This window comes from Eriocheir sinensis, unplaced genomic scaffold (assembly GCF_024679095.1).
Source record: "Eriocheir sinensis breed Jianghai 21 unplaced genomic scaffold, ASM2467909v1 Scaffold193, whole genome shotgun sequence".
NCBI classification, from domain to species: domain Eukaryota; kingdom Metazoa; phylum Arthropoda; class Malacostraca; order Decapoda; family Varunidae; genus Eriocheir; species Eriocheir sinensis.
The window spans coordinates 557571-568485 of record NW_026111328.1 but is presented as its reverse complement, the minus strand read 5'-3'; the positions used below and the strand labels follow the sequence as shown (position 1 = coordinate 568485).

The following is a 10915-nucleotide window of genomic DNA, read 5'->3' as shown; positions in this document are numbered from 1 at the left end:
AATCGGTTATGCAGAAACAGGTAAAGTTTTGCGACTAACAAGAAGAGGAACCAGAATAGGTAAATATATCTATGAAACGAGAAGAGGAAGCAGCATCAACTAAATATACCTACGGCTGTATTAAAACCCGACCAACAAGAACAAGAGCACACCTCACCAACGCCAATGCTTCATGTCTGCTTCGTATATCCGCCATTACCACACGTGGCAACAAGCAAGACAAACAAACTAAAACTTCAAGAGGAGCAAAGCAGAACACCAGGCGAGGATTTTAGTGCTTGTAGAACGGTCCTTTCTTGTTCTTTTTCTTCTTTTGCTTCTTGGACTCATTCTTCGCTTCGTCCTTGGAGGGTTTCGAGGCCTTTTCTTTGAAGTCATCCTCCTCCAGAACTTGTCGCAGGAGAGCAGTGACCTCGTTGAGGTCAGGGGCATCTTCAAGGCTCTGTCGGAGGTCAGAGAAACGCTCCGTGTCAGGGATGACCTGCAGGGCCGTGCACGCTATGTCGATGACGTAATTCTCCTGCTGGCCGGGGTCCGCGCCCCGCGCCGCCAGACCGAAGTCCAACAGGAAGGCGCGCACCCCCTCGCCGGACGCGTCCACCAGCACGTTGCCCTCGTGGATGTCGCCGTGGGCGATGCCCCGCGCGTGCAGGCGCCGCACCACGCCGCACACCTCCACGAGGGCCAGCAGGCAGGCGCGCACCCTGCCGCGGCCCAGGCAGTCCTCCAGCCGCTCCCCCGGGCACAGCTCCATCACCATGCACGGGGGAGAGTCTGCCGTCAGCCCGTACAGCCGGGGCACGGCCGCCTCGCCCTTCAGCTCCTGCAGCACACCCGCTTCCTCGGAGGTCTTGGCCAGCAGCTCGGGGTCGTTCTCCGGCTTCTTGACGGCCACGGGCACCGTCCCGCCCCGGGGGAGCGTCAGGCGCCCCCGGTACACCGTGCCGTACTTGCCCACGCCCAGCACGGTGCCCATCTTGAGCTGCTTCTTCTTGATCACGGGGAGGTCCATGCTGCCGGTCCTTGCCGTGTGGCCGGAGAGGGAGAAGGTGGCAAGTTTGTGTTCGCAGTGCTCGGTGATCTCCTTGACGTCAGCCATGTGGCTGTATTGTCTGTTGGATGTCTAGAGAGAGAGAGAGAGAGAGAGAGAGAGAGAGAGAGAGAGAGAGAGAGAGAGAGAGAGAGAGAGAGAGAGAGAGAGAGAGAGAGAGAGATAACAATAAGGCATGATGGCCTATAAAGGGAGAGGGAAGTGATGTAAAGAAGAGGTGCAGAAGAAAAGAGAAGGGTTGGTCAATTGAGGACACCATTCATTTACACGAGGGAAAAGAAGTTTTTGAAGGCGAGGAGGAGAGAGAGTAGGGAAGGTATAAACAGAAGGAAAGGGAGGGACGGGGCACATGAGGGGAAAGCCGCTTGTGATGGGAAAGAGGGAGGCGGCTCACGGACAAGGGAATGTTCAGAAGGACGGTGAGGGAGACGAGGGGCTGACTCGTTGGTCCTGGCCGCTGTCCTAATAAGCATAATAATCCCACTTCAGCTCGGAGGAAATTATTACTTATCGCTCTCTTTTATTACACCTCATTTTAATTTTCTTTAATTAATCTGAAAAAAATACGAACATGATAATTTTACTTCACCTCAGGGGAAAATATTTGCTCTTTCGTATTACACCTTTATATATATATATTTTTTATTTCACTCTTCCACTTTCTCTGTATATTTATCAAGCCATTTATTGTGTGTGTGTGTGTGTGTGTGTGTGTGTGTGTGTGTGTGTGTGTGTGTGTGTGTGTGTGTGTGTGTGTGTGTGTGTGTGTGTGAGTGTGTGTGTGTGTGTGAGAGAGAGAGAGAGAGAGAGAGAGAGAGAGAGCGCTGGTGGGTGGAGGTTCTTGTAAAGGAGAAGTTACAGTGAAAGGAAAAGTGGTTTTGAGAAAGGAGCAGGAGAAGGTGGAGGAGGAAGAGGAAGAGGAAGAGGAGGAGGAGGAGGAGGAGGAGGAGGAGGAGGAGGAGGAGGAGGAGGAGGAGGATGATTAAATAAGAAGGCATAAGTAGCTCTTGAAGTACTAAAGAACTAGACAGATAAATAGAACTAACCTTTGTAACTGTTTTAAAGTAAGTCACCTTCCTCCTCCTCCTCCTCCTCTCTCTCTCTCTCTCTCTCTCTCTCTCTCTCTCTCTCTCTCTCTCTCTCTCTCTCTCTCTCTCTCTCTCTCTCTCTCTCTCTCTCTCTCTCTCTCTCTCACACACACACACACACACACACACACACACATCACCCCCTCCTGCCTTCTTTTGCTTAATTCCTTCCCCGTTCTTCATGTTTTTCTATACTTCGTCTGCTCTCCTCCTTGCCTTTCTTTTTCCTCCTCCACTTCCTCCTTCTCCTCCTCTTCCTCTTTTTTCTCCTCTTCTTTCCCTTTCTGCTTCTCTCCCTTCTTAATTCCGTTGCTCATCCTTTTTCTTGTTCATCTTCCTCTCGCCCCCTTCTTCTTCCACTCCTCCTCCACTTCCTCCTCCTTTCCTCAGCTCTCCTCCTCCCCTTCTTTCTCTTTCTCCAACATCTTCTCCCTCTTTCACACTGCCTCGTTACCCCTTTCTTCATCCTCCTGTTCTCCTCTTCCCCTCATCTTATATTTTCCTCCTCTTATCATCTCTTCCATCCTTCTCCTCTTCTTCCTACACCCTCACCATCTAACAGCCTCCTTCACCCTTCCTTCCTTCCTTCCTGTGTTCCTCCCCCCCCCGTCGCCTTGAGCCTGTTATGAAGCTAAGGCTCTCTCCTAAGAGGCCTTTGTTAATCTGCGTCATGGTCAGATCACTGTTCGCGGGACACAAACCACGGCGTGTGAGAAACGGCTACTCTCTCCAATGATGTCTTGCACCCCTCTCCCTCTCCCTCTCTCCCCTCTTCCCTCCGGCACTCTCCAATCCAGGTGAATGGTGGGGGAAAGGGGGAGAGAGGAGGTGGAAGGTGGTGGTCTCAGGGTGGTTTAATATTATGTTTGGTGTCTTGGAGGAGAAGAGGGAGAAGGAGGCGGGCAGTGAGGAGGACGAGGAATAGGAGGAGGAAAAGGTGGTGTTTGTGTGTGTGTGTGTGTGTGTGTGTGTGTGTGTGTGTGTGTGTGTGTGTGTGTGTGTGTTTCAAAGTGATTAATACAACTCCGTCTTTTGAGAGATAAAATTGCTCATCTCATCTCGTCTCGTCATCTTTTATCTCCCACTCATCTCTCACTCTCGGATCATCTAATTCTCATTCCCGTCATATCTCACGTCACCTCCTTGTCTCTCACTCCGTCACACCCACGCCTCCTTCCTCTCGCCTCCTGCACACCCTCCTCTCCCAGCCTTCACTTCGTTCATGTTTCATCATCTTATTGACACTCCTCTCCTTTAGCTCTCTCGTGTTCCTTTCTTCTGAGTCTGTCCTAGTATCATCTTTTTCTTGTTTCTTCCACTCACTTCACTCTCCTCTCACACTTCTCTTACTACTCATTTCTTCCTTATACCGTCCTCCTCATCTGTTCTTTGTTTCACTTCATTCTAGACTTTCCTCTCATTATTTTTCACTTCCCACTCCCTTCATTCCCACTTCACTCCATTCCCACTCCAGACCAGTCATGTTTTTTTTTCACTTTCCTTCCCACTTCATCTCACATAGTTTCAGGCCTCAAAATTATCTTCCTCCTCCTCTCCGAGCTGACTCGAGGTGAGGATACGAGGACAACAACACCGCCATTCATGCGTGCAGGGAAGATGAGTGGGAAGGTGAGGAATAGGATGGAGATGAATAGAACAAGAAGAACAGTGCCAGCAATACTGATCAGAGCGATAGGCAGAGGGAAGGAAATTAAAATGTTGCAAGTCATGGTAACTCAAGACATCCTACGGCTAACAGGAGTCACTAAACATGGAACAGGAGGAAAAGTAGGAGAAAGAAAATTAAAAGTGCAAGGGAAAAGAGTGAAGGATAGTTGACGACAGACTAAGACGCTTCCTTGAGAGAACTGATACATGACCAGACATCGGCACAACACGGCTTCGGAATATGAAGGGAAGCAGCCACAGCGCTCACTGGGACACACGAAGCATCAGCGCACTACACAACCCAAGAAAAACAATGGAAAAAAAAGAAGTAATATAAATAAGTTGCTTTACTGTAAGATAGTCCCAATAACAGTAATAATAGGATATCGTAATAGAAGGAACACATAATGAATACTCCGACACAGGGAAAGTATATACTGGGTCTGACTTTGGGAAGAGATGGAGCTGGGAAACACATGAATGAGTCAGTAAGAAAGGAAGAAGAGAAAACTGATGGAATGATGTAGGCTCAAAAGCCTTCCTGACGCCTCACTCCTGCCTGCCGTCCCGGCGTCCCTTCTTAGTGAAACGACGCCGCCTTCTTGTTTTGCCGGTACCGCTTCCTCTTCCTGGCCTTCTTCTCCTTGGGCGAGGTGTTGTCTATTGCAATCGTCTTATATCTGAAGGGAAATAGGAGGTGCCACATGTAGGCCGTCGAGCCTACTTCAGTCTCCTTGTTTCTTTTCTCTTTATTTATGTGAAACGATTTTGATTTAGATTTCGGTGTTGAAAAGGAGCCTGCAGAGGAGGAGGAGGAGGAGGAGGAGGAGGAGTGGTAGGAGGAGGACGCGTACGAGGAGGAGGAAGCCGAAGAAGAGGCCGAGTAGGAAGGCTTCCTCCCCGGAGCCTTGGCCTGACTGGCCGTGCTCCTTATCCGTGCGTCGTATCGGGCCCGTGAGTCGGGGTCGGAGAGCGTCTCCATCACCTGCTGCAGCTGCTGGAATTTTGTCTTGGCGTTCGCGTCATTCGGGTTCTTGTCAGGGTGAATCTTGAGGGCGAGGCGGTGGTAGGCTTTCTTGACCTCCTGCAGGGTGGCCTCGGGCTTCACGCCCAGGAGCTCGTAGTGGGTTTTGTTTGCCATTGGTCCAGGTAGTGGATACACGCGTATAGGCGTTCCATTCAACACGTCACCTCGGTTTCGGACACGCCGTTTTGTGTAGCTCGGAGTTGACATTGCATGGTCCCGAGTCTAGAGCTGGATGGCAGACCTTTAAGGGCGCAAATCACTGCGATGCTAAGGTCTCTTTAGTCACTTTACACCAAACTAACCAAGAAGACCCACTCACTGTTACCTTAGGGGAAGGGGGAGGGGGGGGCCTCTAGGCTAAGCCTGCGCAAGATGACTATAGGGAGAAAAAAGCTCCGAAGTGTGCGAAGCCGTCGTCAGGACCACTATGTACAGGAGGGAGCATAGGGATACATGCAGACCACAGGAGGCCAGTCGGCGTACACACGGCGCCCCCTGGGAGTGGTTGATTCACCGAGCTCCCTTCCCGGCCATAAATGTGTCTAACCTCTACTGAAATCTTTCAGTGCTGTCTGCCCCTTGTGTTCCATTCACCTACCACCACCTGGTCGTGAAGTAGTTCTTAGCCATTTCTTTCCTCAACCTAAATTCATCTAATCTGTATCCGTTGTTGTTTGTCCTTTTCTCTGTGTATTTTATATATATATATATATATATATATATATATATATATATATATATATATATATATATATATATATATATATATATATATATATATATATATATATATATATATATATATATATATATACGTGTTTCATCAGGAACTCCCTTGCCAATCCCTTTAACCTATTCAGAAACCTCATTTGCATCTCCTCCAAGTCTACGCCTTTGAAAAGAGTGTAAGTTAAGGTTTTTAATTGTTCTCTGGCTGTAAAATCTAAATCCTTGGAGCATTTGAATCATTAATTCATTCGAGTACTGATTCGAGGGAGTCTTTATGCATTATGTAATGGCGGTACAAGAGAAAAAAAAAGTGACCCAGGTGGACCTAATCAACAAAAGGTAGAGTTGAAGCACACCCTGCAGCTGCGCGTGGCGGCGGTGCTCATCTCCGTCCCGTTGGTCCTCTGAACCTGTGGTGGATAAGAATCCATTACCCCGACACGGGCCAGTGTAACATCCGGGTTTCCACATCCTGCCTTCCCCAGCTTTCCCCAGATATTCATTCATCGACCATCCCGAAGAGGAGGATGAACAGCTGAGTGGGCTGCACTCCGACTGCCAAGGCCGGGACTCGAACCCTGGCCCGCAGATTTGTAGTCAGGGAAGTTAACCACTGCGCCGAGGGATGCATAACCTACTCAGTGCCAGATACAGTTATTTGATTCAGGTGTTCTTGGTGTCTCGGTTACTTGCGCTTTTTCCTATAAATGTCAGACTGTTTGCGCAGATCCTGGCAGTAATACAATGATTGTTTTTCTTTCTTTCTTTCTTTCTTTCCCCCTTTCTCTCCGTCCGTCCACTTCCATAAACACACCCACCTCGACATCTTTCCTTGTTCCGTGTACTCCCCCTCCCACCACCACCACCACCACCACCACCACCATCACCACCACCACCACCATCACCACCACCACCACCACCACCACCACCACCATCACCACCACCACCATCACCACCACCACCACCACCACCACCACCACCACCACCACCACCACCACTACCACCACACACACACACACACACACACACACACACACACATTCACACACACACGGCCCGGTAGCTCAGTGGATAGAGCGTCTGCCTCACAACCAGAAGGACCGGGGTTCAATTCCCCGGCCGGGTGAAGATAAGTTGGGTTTATCTTCTTTCACGTGTAGCCCCTGTTCACCTAGCAGTGAGTAGGTACGCGACGTCAGGCAAGGAGCTGTGACCTCGTTGTAGCGGTGTGTTGTGTGTGAGTTGTCTCAGTCCTACCCAAAGATCGGTATTACGAGCTCTGTGCTCTTTCGTAGGGGAACGGCTGGCTGTCTGACCCGCAGCAGACCAAGAGCTGAATTACACACATACGGTGACACACCTAAGCACTCACATTACAACACCAAATCACATTCGCTCAGTTTACAAACATCTGTTTCCTTACTAATCCTTTAATCCATCCCTCCATCCACACCTATACTATTTCCATATCCACATGTCTATCTATGCCTGTCCATCCTTTACTCACTGCGTCAATTCCTTATTCACTATTATACATACAGCGGACATCATTTTTAGCCCTCTCCTCTTAATCAAACCTTTTAATCAAACCGGTCATCCTGTTTGCTTTTTTAACGGACTCGTTGCACTGCTGGGAAAACTTGAGGTTAGACGCGACTGTGACGCCAAGATCTTTGACCGAGTGAACGCCTTTAACTTTAACGCCGCACATTTCATAGTCCTTCTTTATATTTCTAGATCCAACCTGCAGAATCTGGCACTTGTTTATATTAAAAGGCATTTCCCATTTTACTGACCAATCTGATACTTTTCGCAAATTTTGTTGGCTCCGCCTGTCACATTCCATAAGTACCGCATTGCCGATTTTCGTGTCGTCCGCAAATTTACTAATGAAATTATTGAGACCAAGGTTAATGTCGTTGATGTAAATGACGAAGAGAACGGGTCCCAGGACAGAGCCTTGGGGGACACCACTAGTGACTGGCATCCACTCAGAGGTCACTCCTTTTATTACAACTCTTTGCTTTCTATTGCTTAGCCAGTGCTTGATCCATTCGTGAAGCTTACCCTCGATACCTATTTCCTTGATTTTATGAAGCAACTTGCAGTGTGGGACTTTATCACACGCCTTCTGGAAGTCTAAATAAATAATATCAAGTGATTTATAAACATCATAAACTGCAAAAAGCTCGTTATAGAACGTTAATAGATTCGACAAACAAGATATGTTGTTACGGAAATCAAGATCAAGAGAATAGACAGGTCTTTTCACGCGCAGGTTTTGACGTCATCAGCCGTATGATACAGAGCAGGCGGAGAATAATAAGGAAAACGAGAGATATTTCATGGTGTGTGTGTGTGTGTGTGTGTGTGTGTGTGTGTGTGTGTGTGTGTGTGTGTGTGTGTGTGTGTGTGTGTGTGTGTGTGTGTGTGTGTGTGTGTAATGAACCTTCTTATCCAAGTATTTTATGACATATTCTTACTCGCCGGAATCATCCGCCATTGAACAGTTCTCCTGTCCACCCTGACACCCTCTGTAACACCTTATCCTCTTTTACCCAGTCTTTTCTTACCCCTAGCTGCCCATTAATTCTGTGACGGCTTCAGTTCCTTAATCCTAAATACTAAAGTCACCCATCGAAATCAAAGAAAATGGAGTACACGGGATGCGTCTACACCTGTGGTCAGGTGAGGACTGGTGGGTAGGTTTTAGTCGAAGCAAACTGAGGGGCGGCAGGTGACGTCAATGCGCAGAAGAGGAGAATTCTGGTACGAGGTTGAGAAGACCTGGTATATTCTCTTGATCTTGACGGAAACCATGTTGCGAGTCCAGGATTAGCGAATTACACCCTAGGTAGTTAACTACTTTATCTCGAATAATTGTCTCAAATAATTTACCAATGATTTAAGTTAAGCTAATTGGCCTGTATTTATCCGGTAATTTTCGGTCGCCTTTTTTGAAAAAGGGTGTTACGTTAGCCATTTTCCAATCACTAGGAGCGATACCATGGTGCAAAGACATATTAAACAGCATTGTTAAAGGCCTGAGTATCGCTCTTGATATTTCTTAAAGTAATTTTGGATATATTTTATCAGGTCCTGGACTTTTGTTAGTTTTAAGTGACTGCAGCGCCTTAAGAACGTCATCTGTACTGATTTCAAAGTCAGGGAGGGAATGACTGGGATTTTCAATAGTGTTAGGATCAGCAGCAGTATCGGTAGAACTACTAATAAAAACCGAGGAGGAATAAGAGTTTAACGTGTTCGCTATGCATTGGCTGTCTGTCACGATATTGCCCGAATTATCAGTTAATGGGCCAATCCCACTTCGAATCTCTTTTTTGTTGTTTACATATCAAAAATAACTTTTAGGATCTGACTTGAAATTTACCGCACTGTTTACTTCGTACCTCCGTTTCGCCTGTTTGATTAAACTTTTAACTTGTCGTCTTGCTTCGTAGTACCGTGTACTATTTTCGGCAGAGTTATCGGTTTTCTTTTGCCTATATAACAAGTTCCTCTTTTGGAGAGCAAATATGATTTCATTATTAAACCACGGAGGATTTTCAACTTTTCGGCGCTTTCCACAAGATTGCACGGATTTATTTTGTTCAGTTAGTAATCGAGCTTTAAAGTCTTGCCAAGATTCTTCAACGTCGATGTTGGATACTAATTGAAAGTTCGTTAATGACTGTCTTATTGTTCAAAATCCGCTCTTTTAAAATTGGGAACCAATACCTTATTCTCTGCAATCCTTGTTTGAACTCTTATGTCGAGACGCACCAGTCTATGATCGCATGATCCGAGGTGTTCGATAACACTAACATTGTCAACTAAGTTCTCTTGGGTTACTAATACAAGATCAAGAATATTATTATCGCGCGTCGGTTCACTAACCATTACGCTAAGGTAGTTATTTTCAACGAAGTCTAACATCCTGTGCGATTCCCCCTCGGGTCCCGTGAGTGTCTGCCAGTCTATATGCGGTAGATTAAAATCGCCCAAAATCAATGCATCACTGTTTCAGAGAGTTCTTTGCAAAACGCTATACATTATTTCATCATCCTCGCGTGACTGGCCTGGAGGCCTGTAAGTGACGGATATGTTGATTTTTAATTGATCGGGATTTGTACTCACGCTCACGTGTTCTACAGTACTGGCCTCTGGTGTTTTATCAACGGGCTGTAAGCTACTTTTGTTGTAAGGAGCCACTCCTCCACCTCTACGATTAACTTGGTCTTTATTGAAAAATATAAAGTTATCTATATCATATTCAGAAATTAAGTCATTATTAGCGATGTCAATAAATGTTTCAGTTACGGCAATTACATCAAAGTCTTCTGTTTCAGTTAGGCACTGCAATTCATCGATCTTTTCTCTTAAGCTTCGAGAGAGAGAGAGAGAGAGAGAGAGAGAGAGAGAGAGAGAGAGAGAGAGAGAGAGAGAGAGAGAGAGAGAGAGAGAGAGAGAGAGAGAGAGAGATTTTGATTGAACTTCCAAAAAATCGATAAGATGGTAGCTTTAGGAGTCTTGGTAATACTCCAGATTTTACTGCAATTTTGTACTTTATTCAGATACAGTTGGTGCTTTTGTCATCTTTATTCATCATTAAACAAACTAAACTCTTTTTGGAAGAACTACTTTGGATCCCTTACTCATGAAAATTAGAAAAATAAAATAGCCACAGGTGGGCCATTTTGTACAACGGGTGGGGCAAAACGGACCTCACATATGGGGCAAAATGGCCCTCATATGGAAATGCTTGGTAACATGCCAAAACATACGTTTTGATAGAGAATCACACTGGAAAGATTACTGAACATAAAACTAAAATAATCTGGCTCTTATTCCATTAGAAAATAATTGTTGTTAGGCTCAGTAGCATGAACAACAATGAATTCTTATAAACTACTCACAAATGAAGAGTGATATATTACCTTCCTGAACATAAAAGTTTATATTCCATTACAAAAACAGATGATCTGTGGCTCAATAGCATGAACACCAATGAAATCTCATGAAAGTACTCACAAGTGAAGGTGAAATTACATTTCTGAACAAAAAGTTCTTTATGCTTTACAAAAATAATTGTTCTTTGGCTCAGCAGCATGAACAGCATAAACTCACGAAATAATGAAAAGTGACGTTACCTTCCTGAACATAAAATTAATATTCATATAAAAGGGACAGAGAACACATGTGGTGTGGTAGTGCCAATACAATCATCACATTCAAAGAAGATAGACTGGACAGCGATATTAGGTGGAGTTAGATACACGGGAGACGGGAGCTTCAGAGGTCAGAGAGGGCCACAGGCCTACCGGCCTCTTGTAGACTCCTGCGTTCTTATGT

The 10915-nt window shown here is 46.0% G+C and overlaps 1 protein-coding gene across 1 annotated transcript; it reads right to left on the bottom strand.

Moving 5' to 3' along the window:
- Positions 1-271: 271 nt before the first annotated feature.
- LOC126990717 (probable serine/threonine-protein kinase kinY) lies at positions 272-1099 on the bottom strand. Its single transcript, XM_050849394.1, has one exon. It carries the CDS (start codon positions 1097-1099, stop codon positions 272-274), a length of 828 nt encoding a protein of 275 aa, XP_050705351.1.
- Between the last annotated feature and the right edge of the window lie 9816 nt (positions 1100-10915).